Genomic DNA, 16,088 nt, shown 5'->3' with positions numbered 1-16,088 from the left:
CAAAAGAGGTAAAAGATCTGTACTCAGAAAATTTTAAGATTTGAAGAAAGAAATCAGAGATACAAATAAATAGAAGCATATATTGTTTTCACACTTAGAAATAATTAACATCATTAAAATGTCTATTACTACCTAGAGCAATCTTTAGTTTCAACACAATTCCTATCAAAATTCCAATGATGCATTTAACAGAACTAGAACAAATAACCCAAAAATTTATATGGAACATCAAAAGACCCCCGATAGTCACAGCAAACTTGAGAAGAAGAGCAAAATTGAAGGTATCATGCTACCTGATATCAAACTATACTACAGGCTAATAATCAAAACAGGCTGGTACTGGTATAAAAACAGACATATAGTTTAATGGAACAGAACAGAGAGCCGAGAAATAAACTCACAACTATCTGTTTAATTAATATTTGACAAAGGAGGCAAACACAAACAATTGGGTAAAGACAGCCTATTTGATAAATGGCTTTGATTAAATTGGACAGATCCATGCAAAAACTGAAACTAGACCACCTTCTTACATCATATACAAGAAAAATCTCAAAATGGGTTAAAGACAAATGTCAGACTCAAAACCATAAAACACCTAGGAGAAAACAGACAGTAAAATCTCTGACATTTCTCTTAGTAATAGTTTTTCTGATACATCTCCTTGGGCAAGAAAAACAAAAGTAAATAGAAACAAATGGGACTACAACAAACTAAAAAGATTTTTCACAGTAAAAAAAACCATCAACAAAACAAACCGACAACCTACGGAATGGGATAACATATTTGCTGATACATCTGATAAGCAGTTAATATCCAAAATTTATAAAGAACTCATACAACTCAACACCAAAATAACAAACAATCTGATTGAAAATGGGAAGAGAATCTGAATAGACACTTCTCCAAAGGGGACATACATATGGCCAAAAGACATATGAAAAGATGCTCAACATCACTAATCATCAGAGAAACACAGATTAAAATCACAATGTGATATCTCCTCACACCTGTCAGAATGGCTATCATTAACAAAACAACCAGGGCTGGCAATGATGTGACAAAAGGGAAGCCTCATGCACTGTTGGTGAGAATACAGATTGGTACAGCTACTGAGGAACGCAGTATAGAGTTACCTCAAAAAATTAAAAATAGAACTGCCTTATGACCCAGCAATTCCACTTCTGGGAATTTATCTGAAGAAACCAAACCACTAATTTGAAGAATATATGCACCCCTATGTTGATAGCAGCATTATTTACAATAGCCAAGATATAAAAGCAACTCAAGTGTGCATCAATAAAGATTGGCTAAGGAAATAGTAGTACATATATACAATGGAATATTACTGGACTATTAATAAAAGAGTTAAATCTTACCATTTGCAAAAGAATGGATGGACCTAGAGGGTATTATGCTAACTGAAATAAGCCAGTCAGAAAAATACAAAGATCATATTATTTCACTTATATATATAATCTAAAGAAAAAATAAATGAACAACGAAAACAGAAACAGACTCATAGATACAAAGAACAAACTAATGATTGCCAGAGAGGAAGTGAGGTGGAGTATTGGGTGAAAAGGTTAAAGGGATTAAGAAGTACAAATTGGTAATCACAAAATAATCACAGCATAGGATATACAGTCAGTAATAACTATGTATATATTGTGCCTGGTGGGTACTGAATGTATTGGGAGAACACTTTTTAAAGTATATAATTGTCTAATCACTATGCTGTACACCTGAAACTAAAGTAAAAGAAATCCTTTTTTAAAAAAGATGGTTACCATGCAGGGTCTATATATAGATTCCATAAGTTAGTGTTTTATTTATATTAATAAAACCCAAATAACTCCAGAATAAGCTTTCACTTATTGTTAGTGAAGTGTCGAGAGTCTAGGTTCCAATATAGGCAGTGTGTTATTGTACACTCTACTTGTGAAGAATTGTGCTTGAAGGTCAGCTGAAGGAAACGTGTTTTATAAAAAAATATATTTTAATTGTTTACACTTTATAACAAAGATCTTACCATGTCACCTCAAAAAAGGTGTCTTCTTAACATACATCACTGTTGAAAATTATTTTGACTTACATTGATACATATCTGAAATGAGTATTGAAATGAATTGTTATATTTTATTACGCACAATTAATGTGTACAACTAATTATTATAAATTAATAAGTTAAGACACTTCTTTGTTAAATGAATTTGTACTTGGAATTTTTACTATAAAAATGTCAACTTCAATTTCTTTGAATGCTTTTTTTAAGAAAACTCATTATATATTTTCATAAGCATCCATTAGACATACATGCCATTCCACATTGTCATCTTCTTTCCCAAGAGTTAGAAAGTTGATGAGTGGATTTCCAGCAATGCCAGCATCATTCTTGGGAGATGGGTATCCATACTGTACCACAAGAGCACTGCTTTGCGTTGGAGGGTGAGATCCTTCAATAATCTGGTTGATGACCTGGTGGTCAAGGGTCATGCAGAGTTTTACTTGTTGCCTCTGAACTTTTTGTAGCTGTGTCCTCAGAGGACTTCCCAGGTGTGTGGGGACCTACAAAATAGAAACCAAATAATTGCAATGTGTAACATCATCTGGCATTTCAAAGCTTCATTTTCAACAATTGAATTATGACAGTAAACACCCTATAGCATCTAGTTTCTCTCAAATTTATGGTCTAATATTTACTAAAATATTTAAAATGCTAACCATGTTTTTAAGAATAGCCCTCAAAATTATATTCAACTGAAACAAAATTTGGAATAAATATATAAGTAGCAATATTTTTTGAAGGTCTAAAGAAAGAAAGGAAAATACAGCTGATTTATTATTAGTAGTGATATTTATATTTTTTAGATTCCATTATATTACAAATATAAATATTCTATGGGATATAATTACGACATTTATTTAAATATGTTTTTTAAAAGTACACAGGAGGGAGCAGAAACTAGAAAAATATATACTAAATATTAAGTGTGATACTTTATGGGTGGTGAAAATCTAGGTGATTGTTTTCACTTTTCTACATTTTCCAAAGTTTCTATAATGGATACATCTAATTTTGTTTTTTATAATATTATTTTTAAACCCTTCCATATTCTCACTTTGTAAAATCAAAACTTTGGTAGAATCATTATGAGTGACAGAAAAAAGTGTTCGAAAAAAACTAAGCAACTAAGCAATGGTCTAATATTTTGAAACTCCTTTTTCAAAACATAGACTTAAAATTCTGGGCATCTTCAGTCTAGCTATCATAGTTAGCAATATATCATTATTTGTATAAGGACAATTTTAAGCATTTTAAGCTTTCCTTTTAAAAGCCTCTGAAAGTAGCATCACCTGCCCATCCCCTTTATAGTAACTAAGCAGTGATGTGGTTACATTTTCCACAAGGGGACTATACACAAACCTATTTAATATTTCCCTCATGTTAAACAATAGTAAATATTGGGGTACAGTGATTATTTTTGTTTATTTCAGTTACACAAACTATCCCTTAAAGCCCTTAATATGCAATAGCCCAGATAAACAGCATTTACGAAGTATTTTTGCATTTAAATTAGCTGGTTTGGGGTACCATGTTGTAGCATTTACTTTAGTTTAATTTTGTTATGCTGACATTTTTACCATTATTTTAATTATACTACCATATAATAATTTTTCAGTCATATAAAAAAAGAGATTGGTAATAAAGATTACACATATACTAATTATATTACTATGAACTTTAAAGTTGTAAAATAACATTGCATTAAAATTCCATGGGTAATTTTTTTAAGGTAGCTATTTAGATTACCCTACAGTTTTAAATTTATTCTTCTTAATCTGTATACATTTAGGAAATATACATTGTTATAAAATTTTCATATTCACAAATTTGAATCTTTTAAACAATGTAACTGAATGCTAAAGTACATTGTTTATCTACAAATGGAAAATATCTCTTCTTTAAAAGTATTTTGAATCAGAATTTATAACAATTTATTTTTCACTTTCCATCCACTGACTCCAAAAGCCTTCATTACATCAGGAGTACAAGAGAAATCATAGAGGTGATCCCAGGGCATTAGAACTTTTCCATCTAAGGCTCTATTAATATCAACCACAGCAAAAGCAAAAATAATGACAATAATATGCAATAGGTATCAGGCAGCATGTTAAGCAATTTACCCACATTATTTCATTGAATCTTTGTTACAACCTTAGGAGATAGGTATCATTAATATCTCCATTGAAGCATATAGATGAAGTCACTGAGACAGAGATTAAGTAGCATGCATGCCATCACTCCTCAAATAAGGGATTAAACCAGAATACATAGCCTGCCTTCTTAAACATTATACTTATTGGCTCAGTAATGTACACAACAAATTTAAAATGCCACAAAGAAAAGTGGTTAAAAAAAACCCAACTAATTAAAATAGAAAATGGTTATAAATCAGGTGTTAGAAGGAGATGGTCCTGCATAGGAGCAAAAGGAAGGGAATCTCAAATGCAAAGGGTCAAAGTGAAAGAATAAAAGAAGTTGGAAGTCACAAAGTTAGTCATTAAAAGGAACTCACAGAAATACCTTTCTTTCTCACAGCAAGACTATCATCTTTTCTTTAGACCACTCTATACAGAGACAAAATAAAATATAAAATGGAACCAACTCTAAGTCTGCTTAAATTATTGGTTATTTACAGGGAATTCCAAATGTTTAGCAGGCAAAAGTGAAGACTCTCTTGGACCCAATTCATGTAATACCTGTAAACTAAGCAGAAGAGTCTAAAATCTCAGTGGAGCAGAGAAAGAATCAATGGAATGTGATTAAACTACTGCCCAGCCCGGCCGGGCGTGGCTCAGTGGTTGAGCATTGACCTATGATCCAGGCGATCAGAGTTTGATTCCTGGTCAGGGCACATGCCCGGGTTGTGGGCTTGATCAATGACTCTCTCATCATTGATGTTTCTGTCTCTCTCTCCCTCTCCCTCTCCCTCTCCTCTCTCTGAAATCAATAAAGATATATTTACAAAAAGACAAAACAAAACTACTGCCCAGAAAAATCTGTCTTTTCCAATCATGGACTGATATCAGAAAATGATACAACTAAGTGTAATGCATCAGTTAAATCATATAAGCCAATTTTAAAACACTTTTAAATTGCCTGGGATTTAAAACTATGCATTGGAGTTGTTTTACTAAAGATGCCAGAATTTGTTTGAATGAAATAAATGAAATTATAGGTTGCCATTGTTCATTTATTCACTTATGTAAAAAATAAGATTTTCATCCTGGCCCAGTAGCTCAGTTGGTTTGAGCACTGTCCTGATACACCGAGGTTGAGGGTTCAATCCCCAGTCAGGGCACATACAAAATCAACCGATGGATGCATAAATAAGTGGAACAACAAATAAATGCCTCTCTCTCTCTCTCTCTCTCTCTCTCTTTCTTTCTCAAAAATCAATAATTTTAAAAAAAATTTTAAAAGTCAGTGCCTTCAAAGATCTTGCAGCCTAGTCACAGTCTAGACAGGGAAGAAAAATATGTGATCTCCAATAGATAGCACTGTGTTTACCTTGCTGGATGCTGTACTGTCATATTTCCTACACAAAACCCAGATAATGGCACACAGTAGGCATTTAAAAATATGTATTGCATGTATTCAATGAATGAATGAATGGATCAACAAAGTACAGTGTATGATTAACTTTAGATGTTAGAGTTCTTGGTGGAAAGCTCCCACAGCTGAGATATCCCTCTGGAAGTTTAGCTGCTACATGTGGGAACCCTGTCAGCCCTCTCCCACCTCAGCACTTTCTACCAGTCTCTATGTGGTCTCCTCTTTATGTTATGAGAGTGCTCTCCAGTTAATCTTCAGTTGCAGTTGATTTTTCAGGATGTTTTTTCTATATTTTAATTGTAAGTCCAATTTGGTCCTGGGAGAATGTCAGTATAACTTCCAATCTACTGCCATCTCCAAATCTCCCAGGAAGTTTTGCTATTAAAACAATAAATAAATCATACCTCCAGAAGTCTGAATTATGTTTCAACATTATCGCTCTGCTACTGGAAACTAAATATAATAATTAGCAGTTTAATTCCAAGGTTTTCTCTATGTGCAGAAATATGTATTATTTCAATTAAAATATATATTTTTTTAACTTATAGTCTTCCTATTTGCTGAAAAATTGTAAATAAACAGGAGTTGTGAATGTGATGAGGTATTTACACCAGAAAATGTAGGCTGAAGAATAATATTATAATTGAGTACAAAATTTACTCATGAGCATCCTGGAAACCAAGAAAAAAGGACAATAATATACATATACATATTAGGTAGGACTTGTGAAACTGCAGATATTTGACCATTTTTGATCTACAAATTATCAGTTCCATCTGATTCAATCATGGGCCAGGCAGATCAGCTATGAAGGATATAATCTAGGCCATCCACTATAATATCCACTATATTTTTTATAAAAGGCCCAAAGAATACTATGAATCAGCTCAACTAAAAAACCCAAATATATTTTTTGGTACTGATCTGACTAATCCTTTGATAGTACAGAGACAGAGCAATGTTTTCAAAGCCAATTTATCCTGCAGACTCCATATTTGCATACACAAACCCAAAGGTACACCTGGTTAGATCATTACCCCACTATCAATTGTTTCAAACTAGGCTTTAGAGAGAATTACACTTGTGTGTGTTTTTAAATTTTATTATTTGAAGTTATGAAAATATAAAATTTAGCTTAAAAAGGCAAATTTTTCAAAGAAATTTGTTTCAAATGTAATCAAATTCCCATATTCTAATAGAGAGACATATGTCTTTAAAAAATTAAAAATATATGTATTCTGGTTATCAGAGGCGAAGTGGGGTGGGGGAAGTTGAAGATGGTAAAGGAAGTCAAATATATGGTTATAGAAGGGGATTAAATTTTAGTATATAAGCACAGAATGCAATATACAGATGATGTATTATAATATTGCACACTTAAAATGTATATAATCTTATTAACCAATTTCACCCTGATATATTTAATAAAAAAGAAATATATGTATTGGCAAGCTATAAAAATGCTTAGACCCACTCATAAGAGAAGCCAGACAATGTGTAATATGAAGTATTTTTTAAAAATTAATAAAAGATTAATGGAACAGAACAGAAAGCCCAAAAATAAACTCATGCCTTTATAGTCAATTAATATTTGACAAATAAAGCAAGAGGATACAATGGAGTAAAGACAGTCTCCTCAACAAAAGGTGCTGGAAAAACTGGACAAGTACTTGCAAAAAAATGAAACTAGACCTCCAACTTACACTATTCACAATAAACTCAACATGGATAACAGAATTAAATGTAAGTCACAAAACCATAAAAATACTAGGAGAAAACATAGTAAAATCTCAAACATCTCTCATAGCAATGTTTCTGTTGATATATCTCCTAGGGCAAGAGAAACAAAGAAAAAAATAAACAAATGAGATTATATCAAACTAAATAAACTTCTGCACAGCAAAAGAAACCATCAACAAAATGAAAAGGGAAGCCACTGTATGGGAGAACATATTTGTCAATGATACATCTAATAAGGAGTTAATTTTCAAAATATAGGGTTGCACAAAAACTGTATACATACACTTTGAATAGTTATAAAGACCGTATTTGTTAAAATACATTTCATTTTCAAAATTCAGCTACGAGCTGTTAAAGTGTGTACACATTTTGGGGGATGCCCTGTATATAAAGAACTTATACAACTCAACACCAGGAATCCAACTAAAAATTCCAACTAAAAAATGGGCAAAGGTGGGATGGCCAGGAGCTGAGTTGGTTGGAGCATTTTCTCATACACCAAAAGTTTATGGGTTCAATTCCCCATCAGGGCACATGTCTAGGTTGCAGGTTTGATCCCCGGTTGGGGTGTATATGGGAGGCAACTGATTGGTGTTTCTTCTCTCTACCTCTTCTCCATATCTCTGTCCCTTTCCTCTCTCTCTATAAACAATGAAAACATAGCCTCAAGTGAGGATTTTTTAAAAATGGGCAAAGGACCTGAATAGACACTTGTGCAAAGAGGGCATATAAATGACCAATAGACATAAAAAAATGTTCAACATCACTGATCATCAGAGAGATGCAAATTAAAACCATAATGAGATATCATCTCACACCTTCTAGAATGGCTAACATCAATAAATCAACAAACAACAAGTGATAGCAAAGATGTGGCAAAAAAAGGAACCCTAATTCACTATTGGTAGGAATGCACATGGGTGCAGCCACTACGGAAAACAGTACAAAGTTTCCTCAAAAAATTTAAAATGGAACTGCCTTTTTACCCAGTGATCCCATTTCTGGGTATTTATCCAAAGAATCCCCAAACACCAATCAGAGAGAATATATGCACCCCTATGTTCATAGCAGCATTGTTTACAATAGCCAAGATCTGGAAACAGCTCAAGTGCCCATCAGTAGATGAGTGGATAAAAAGGCTGTGGTACATTTACACAATGGAATACTACATGGCCATAAAGAAGGATTCTTGCCTTTTGTGACAGCATGGATGGATCTGGAGATTATTATGATAAGTGAAATAAAGCAATCAGTGAAAAATGAATATCATATAATCTCACTTATATGTGGAATCTAAGGAACAAAACAAATTGATGAACAATATAGAAACAGAGGCATGGATGCATGGAAACAGACTAACAGCTGTCAGAGGGAAAGTGGAAGTTGGGGAATGGATGAAAGAAATTTAAGGGATTAGCCAAAGTACATGTATGCATAACTAATAGTCACAGACAACAGTGTGGTGATGGCCAGAGCATAGTGTGGGGCTGGACAGAGGTGGTGGTGGAGGGGGGAATTGGTAACATCTGTTGTAAAAATGTGAACAATAAAAGTAAAGAAAATAATTAGAATCACACAAACTCTTGCAAGTACAATGAGCTAAGGAAAGGAATTGGTCAGGAAGAAAAAAAAGCATCGTTGTAGTTGTAGAAAACATAATCATTGGGGAATCACAATCACAAATGCAAAATGTATGTATGTATGATTCTTTTTTTTTTCTTTTTCTATTCTTGTTTTTGAACTAGAATAGATACAGGCATCTTGATTTTTGAAAGATTTGATGGAGATCCATGAGAAAGCACCCTAATACCATAGAGAAAAATCAGATCTCATTCTCTGACCATAGCAGTTTAAACAACAGAATATGACTTAGTGTATTGAACATCTGATGCCTTTTTCTCCAAATCTTAGAGTTTAGATCAGTCTTGGAAGTTTTCAACTCTATAAATTAGCAAACATTTAGTTAGAAATTAATTAATACTAACAAAATATTATGTGGTCCTATTTGCATTTGGATTTAAAATCTCCTAGTAGGTGGAAGAACTGAGAAGTAATTTAAGCCAGCCAAGCAGTGCTAACTAGAAAGACTCTCAAAGTCCCCATGTGGCATCATTGTTATTTTCACACAGTGGTATTCAAATTATGCTCCAAGATACATGAATTCATTCCCCCAATTTACTTTTCAGTGTTCTATACTGTAGTCTTTTTACCTAATTCTTATATGGGTTTCAGAACCTATCCAGTGGGTAGCAATAAGGAAAGTATATTGTACAAGGAAATTTTAGAAGTAAATGGATAGTCATACTTAAAAAACACTTTGGAGGATTCCACCAACCCTGTGACTCTTTATGTATAAGGTTGTACATATCATATTTGGTAGTTGTATCATATCTCCTTAAATATTGCTATATATTCATATTTATGAAGGCTTGCATGTATTTTAGCTTATTTAAAAATCTTATCTTTTGATAGAGAAAGCATAAAAAAATGGTAAAAACCCTCAGATAATTCTTTCAACATTCACTCAGCAAACAATTATTGAGAGTTTGCTCTTTGTTAAAGCCAGTCCCATGGGAAAGTTATGCCTCTCTAGAAAGCAGGTCTGTGACTCCTGTGTCACCATCCACCTGGAGACCGCTTATCTAAACTGAGGTCATGTAACCTTGGAGGAGATGAAACACCTCCTGCGTCCTAACATTTTGAAGCTCAATACTAAAAAGTGATAGCAAAAATCATATAAGCAATTATCTCAATAACAAGGCTCTTTATCACCATTAATTTGACTAGCAAAACAAATTAATAAAGCAAACATGGGCACCTACATAGTAAGCATGTATACACTATCTTCACGGACATAAACAGAAGTATATTAAGACAGAAATAAAATTTCTTCTAAATATATTACCAAGTGATAGTGAATAAAAAAATATACACTGTCACAAAACCCCCTCACACACACACACAAACACACATGTACACACATATATTAAAAAGAAAGATAGAGATGATGGCAGTGGATAGACTGAAAGCTATATTGACACCCTTTGAGGACCAAACTGGACTTACAACTAAAATACAGAAAAAACATCCTGAATAATCAACTGCAACTGAAGCCTAATTGGAGAGGACTCTCATAACCAAGGACATAAAGAGGAGAGCACATAGAGACTGGTAGAAAGTGCTGAGGTGGAAGAGGTGTGACAAAGCTCACACATGCAGCAGCTAAACTTCCAGAGGAATAACTCAGCTGTGGGGGCTTTCCACCAAGAACTCTGGGGTCTAAACTCCAAGCTGGGCTTCCCAGCCAGAGCAACGCAACTGAGAAAGGTGCCCAGATAACATCTGGCTGTGAAAAGCAGCCAGGTTTTTGTCTACCAGGGAGGGAAGGCTGGAAATGCAAGCACATGTTAAAGAGCCAATGCACAAAGTTTGATGTGCAGCCACTGACCTTGGGCTCTGGCAGAGGGAGGGCAGAAAGAACTACAGCTGTGTAAGGAGAATCTAGGGTTGCTGGCTTGGGGAATAGAGCTCACAGGGCAGCCATCGGGATTACTCTGCTGAGTCATTCCCCATAAGGCAGAGGACATCTTTCTCAGGCAGACATTTACCTTCCAAGCAGCCTTGGCCCGGGGTGTAGCAATTTCCCCACCTACTGAAAACCTCTTGCCCCCCCATTTAGTGTTTCTACAGCCTGAGGTTCATTAAAAGACAATAACAATTACCTTGGATGTTTTGAGTTTTTGCCTGATTTGCTTCTGGGCCCAGAGCTTGGTAAAGCAGACCTTGGTGTGAGTCTTGGTCCTGTCCAAACACACTCAGCCACAGGAGAGGGAATCACAAGCTGTGGAGTGGGGAAAGCTTCAAACAGGGTACTCAAGGACAGTCACAAACAGTGTATGGCACTGGCCTGCACTAGAGACCATCCAAGAGACAGAATCCTACCAGATCTACCTAATACATAGAAACAAATCCAAGCAGGCAGTCAAAATGGGGAGAGAAAAAAATAAGCCCCAAGTAAAAGAACAAAAGAATTCTCCAGACGAAGAGCTAAATGAAATGGAGATACTGATCTTAAGGATGCTCAACAGAATTAGAAAAGAAATGGAAACTATGAAGAAAATTAAGAAAGACATAGTAGAAAAAAATACATTGGAAAGAATAAACAGCAGATTAGAGGAGCTGAGGATCAGGTTAGCAAATTAGAAGAGAGTGTAAAAAAAATCACTGAATTAGCAAAATAGAAAAAAAAAAAACAATTAAAAACCAGGGGTACAGTTTAAGGGGGCTGTGGGACAACATAAACCTAACAATATTTGCATCAGAGGAGTGCCAGAAGAGGCCAAAAATAAGCAGGGTTTAGAGAACCTGTTTGAAGAAATAATGGCAGAAAAATTCCCTAACCTGGTGACCCAAAAAAAGCCCACACCCAGACACATCATAATTAAAATATCAGAAATACAAGACAAAGAGAGAATCTTAAAGGAAGCAAGAGAAAAGCAATCTTTTACCTACAAAGGAGCTTCCATAAGACTGTCAGCTGACTTCTCATCAGAAACTCTATAGGCCAGAAGTGAATGGCATGAAGTATTCAAGGTAATAAAAAGCAAGGATCTGAAACCAAGACTACTCTATCCAGCAAGGCTATCATTCAAAATAGATGGTGAAATAAAGAGCATCCAAGACAGGAAAAGGCTGAAGGAGTTTATCACCACCAAACTAGCATTGCAAGAAATGTTAAAGGGACTGCTTTAATAGAAATTGATATAGAGAGAATGTGAAACATAGACATAGAGAAATAAAGTGGCAATAGATAAGTACTTATCAATAATAACCTTCAATATAAATGGATTAAATATTCCAAGCAAAACATAGGATTGCTGAGTAGATAAGAAAACATGACACAAATATATGTTGTCTACAAGAGACCCACCTCAGAACAAAAAACTCACACAGGATGAAAAAAACATCAGGAGTACTTTAAAGGAGATATTGACAGCAATACAGTCATAGTGGGGGACTTTAACACCTCACTGACTTTACTGGATAGATCTTCCAGACAAAAAATCAACAAGGAAACAGTGACTCTAAATAACACACTAGATCAGATGGATTTAAATGACATTTACAGAACATTTCACCCCAAAGCTGCAGAATATGCCATCTCCGCAAGTGTACATGGGACATCTCAAAGATAGACCACATGTTAGGACACAAAACAAGTCTCTACAAGTTCAAGAAGATTGAAATCATAGCTCGCATCTTCTCAGATATTTACACCATGGAATACTATTCATTTGTAAAAATGAAGGATCCCTTACCCTTTGAGATGGGTCCTGATGAGTATTAGGCTAAGCGAAATAAGCAAATCAGAGAAAGACAAATATCACATGATCTTACTCATATTCGGAATCTAATGAACAAAATAAACCAATGAACAAAATAGATCCAAAGACACAGAAGCATGGAACAGACTGATAAATCTCAGAGGGAAAGCTTGGGTGAGTGGGTGGGTAGTGAGGGATTAACATAAGAACTTAATATGTATATATGCATAACTTGTGGAAACAGACAATAGTGTGAAGGCCTGGTGGGGAAGGGTGCAGGATGGAGTGTATCAATGGTGGGGAAAGAGAACATTTTTAATTCTTTCAAAAATATTTTTTTTTAAAAAAGCAAGATAGACATTCCCATTCACTATGATAGTATTTAATTTTGTTAATTTTGTACTAAAGCTTGAATTTAATAAATGAAGTAAAAGATTTGACTTCACAAGTGAGTAATAGTAACTATTAATTATGTTCCAAGTATCACAGGTATATAAGAGGAAATCTATTTTGGGGAGCTTATGATCTACAACCTCCTATTTATTTATAAAAGCCATTTGTTAAGGTTCTGTAGTAAAGATTAATGCCTCATCAACTCTTTCTTTCTTCACAGCAGTCTTTGGATATACATACATATATATCCATAAATTCCATTTTGACTAAACCTAAAATTATATATTTGATCTTGTCTGATTGAGATTTAACAATTGAACAAAATAAGGCCCAGTTTATCAAAAGTTTTACTTAGCTTCTGAATAAATGTGAGCATATTTCAGTTGAGTATTATAAAGCCAAAGCTATTTGAAAGATACTAATAAAATATGATTGTAATATATTCCTTCAGTCCTAATCATTTGAATGTGGCTAATTCCAATGGTGTGCATGCATTTTATTAATCAGAGTTTTCCTAACTCAATAGTAAATTGCTTGCAGTAAAATACTTTCACTCCACAAGCACTCATAATTGCACTATAAAGTCTAAGATTCCCTTGCAAATCTCTTAGAATTAATCCAACTCCATCTACTGCACTGAATTTTTTTTGTTTATGTTAGTATCATAGTAAAATTAGCACTTTATACCTTTAGGAGAATTAGGTAATATTCTGGTTTCTCTTCAGATAGCATAAATACTTTGCCTTTTACTAAAGATTTTCATGGAGGCGAACAATTCTGACTTTTGAACCAATTTTTTGAGGCCTTGCATCTGCAAGGTTAAAGAGGGAAAAAAAGAATTAGATAAACCAGCAATAATTGTGGGATTATTAGTCATATTTGTATTTAGTGCTTCTGGCTATATTTAAATAAGTTAATACTACAGTTCATATGCTCTTTAGAAGTTTCTCATACAATTCAATTGTTTCCTGTAAATATGGGAATATACAAGTTAATTGCTTAAGCCAGATTCAGTATAACATTCAGTAAAACATTTCATGAAAAATGTTTATTTGACTGAATTAATGCTTAAACATTAATATTTATTATGACTATTTTTATAAAGCAAAAGATATTTTGCTTGAGAAATCAACAGTTGTGTTTAAATGGTGCTTTACACTTCACAGTTACTTTCAACTAAAAACATAGCTGCCATGTAATGCTTAAATGTATTATTTTTTTCATCCTCAGTATAGTGACGTTTTGATATTTTCATTACGAAGTTGTGAATGTTCTTTCAAGGATGCAGAGAATAAAGAAGAAACAAGATTGACTTTTTTAAAAGGTCATAGATCAAATATCTTGGAAAGTTATCAATTGCATTTTTAAAAAATTTACATGTTCTAAAATAGAACCAAAGACATACATAAGGACATGTGGGATAAAAATCCAAGCTTCCTTACAATACTTACCATCTCTTGTATCGTTCTGTTACAAATACATTATATTTTTCTTTTTCAACTATATCTTAATGGTTAGATTTGGGATAATATCAATAGGTTATCAACATATGCAGACCTCATAAAAGAAAGGGACTGGCCACTTAATGTAGTTAAATTTATAACAAAGAAATTTATACACAATTTTGTAAAAATGAAAGGGTCATAAATGTTTATTCCTCAAAAAGTTAAAAACAATTAAAATGATTTTATGCTATCTTAGACTGGAAAAGATTTAAAATAGTGTATCTACTTTATGAGTTGATATATGGTCATCAATTAATGAAGTAATTTTTATCATAATAAAATGTCATCATTAGAACTGGTATTCTATTCTAACCATTTTCTAAAGAATATAATTGGGAGAGACAAGAAGATGGTGGTGTAGGTAACTGTGGTACCCACCACCCCCTACAAACACATCAAAATTACAACTAAAATACAGAACAACCATCATTCAGAACTTCCTAAAACCTAGCTGAACAGAAGTCCTACAGCTAGGGAATTGAAGAAGCACATCGAGATTGGTAGGAGGGGTGGAGATGTGGGGCATAATCTAGACTGAATCACTGAGATGCAGCCATGGTCCCACACCCAGGTGCTGCAGTTTAAAACCAGGAGGGGTATCTCAGCTGGTGGAGGTTTCCTGGAGGAGCAAGGAGTCCCAACCCCACATCAGGTCCCCCAGCTCAGGGTTCCAGTGCCTGGAAGAAAGGTCCCACAACTCTGAACTGTGAAAACCAGCAGCTGGAGTACCAGGCAGCTCCTCTTAAAGGGCCAGTGCATGAACTTAGATGCACTCCCTCTGAGCTCCAGTTCTGGGCAGCAGCTTAAAAGGAACCTGGGACATATTGGGGGGAACTAACTTGCCTGGAATCAGGGTGAGAGCTGGAGGGGCAGCTTTCTCCCAGACAGATGAGTTGTCAGAGGCCATTGTTCCTTTGATAAGCCCTCCCCACACAGAGCTAGCAAGCAGGTGCCTTCTCTGAATCTCTATCAACCTGACTCATACCTTTTGCCCCACCCTGGTGATTCCCAGAGACCCCCCACCCCTCCTTATTTGCAAACTCATCCAAGCCATTTCCAGTGGCTTTTCTATGAAAGTGGCCTCTCTAGTCTCAGGCTTTGGACTTTCCTAAAATCTATCAAACAAGGAAGAGCTGGCCTCAGCATGCCCCATACCTCTCCATAAGTGGCCTCAGGCCTGGCAGTAGAGGCAGCCTGTATTGTTCCAAAACTTGGCCTCTCCAGGACACCTCCATGCCCAGCACAAGTAGAAGCCATTTATGGTTTGCTGGGTAGCTCATGCTAGGTGGCCCTGGGCAGGGCACAGGGAAAGGATAACTTTGCACTTCCTGGGAGTCCCTAGAGACAGTGCACCTGGTGGTCAGTTTTGACTATACTGGATTATAACCCTACCACATCCATGAGTGACACACTCAAGGGATGGACTCGGTGAACAGCAAAGTTCCACTGAAGTAAATCCTGTCTATAGGGGTGTCTCCAGCACAGCATCTCTTTGGCTGTAGTTGC

At 34.9% G+C, this 16,088-nt stretch overlaps 1 protein-coding gene and 1 non-coding gene across 2 annotated transcripts in view; one reads left to right on the top strand and one right to left on the bottom strand.

The window, feature by feature from the left end:
- The window catches only part of TFEC (transcription factor EC), a 66,975-nt gene extending 64,428 nt beyond the window's left edge, over nucleotides 1–2,547 (bottom strand). Inside the window, exon 1 of the mRNA XM_016201629.2 lies at nucleotides 2,317–2,547. Coding sequence (XP_016057115.2) covers nucleotides 2,317–2,496 — 180 coding nt within the window. The 5' untranslated portion in view covers nucleotides 2,497–2,547. The remainder of the gene's footprint in view (nucleotides 1–2,316) is intronic.
- Nucleotides 2,548–13,782: 11,235 nt separating this feature from the next.
- Nucleotides 13,783–13,898, top strand: LOC148092223 (U5 spliceosomal RNA). Its single transcript, XR_015715254.1, has one exon. It is a non-coding gene; the product is annotated as a U5 spliceosomal RNA (small nuclear RNA).
- The last annotated feature ends 2,190 nt before the right edge of the window (nucleotides 13,899–16,088 follow it).

The sequence above is a fragment of the Miniopterus natalensis genome, chromosome 10 (assembly GCF_054644295.1).
Source record: "Miniopterus natalensis isolate mMinNat1 chromosome 10, mMinNat1.hap1, whole genome shotgun sequence".
In the NCBI taxonomy this organism is placed as follows: Eukaryota; Metazoa; Chordata; class Mammalia; order Chiroptera; family Miniopteridae; genus Miniopterus; species Miniopterus natalensis.
The sequence above is the reverse complement of the archived record's forward strand: the minus strand, read 5'-3'. Positions and strand labels throughout refer to the sequence as shown.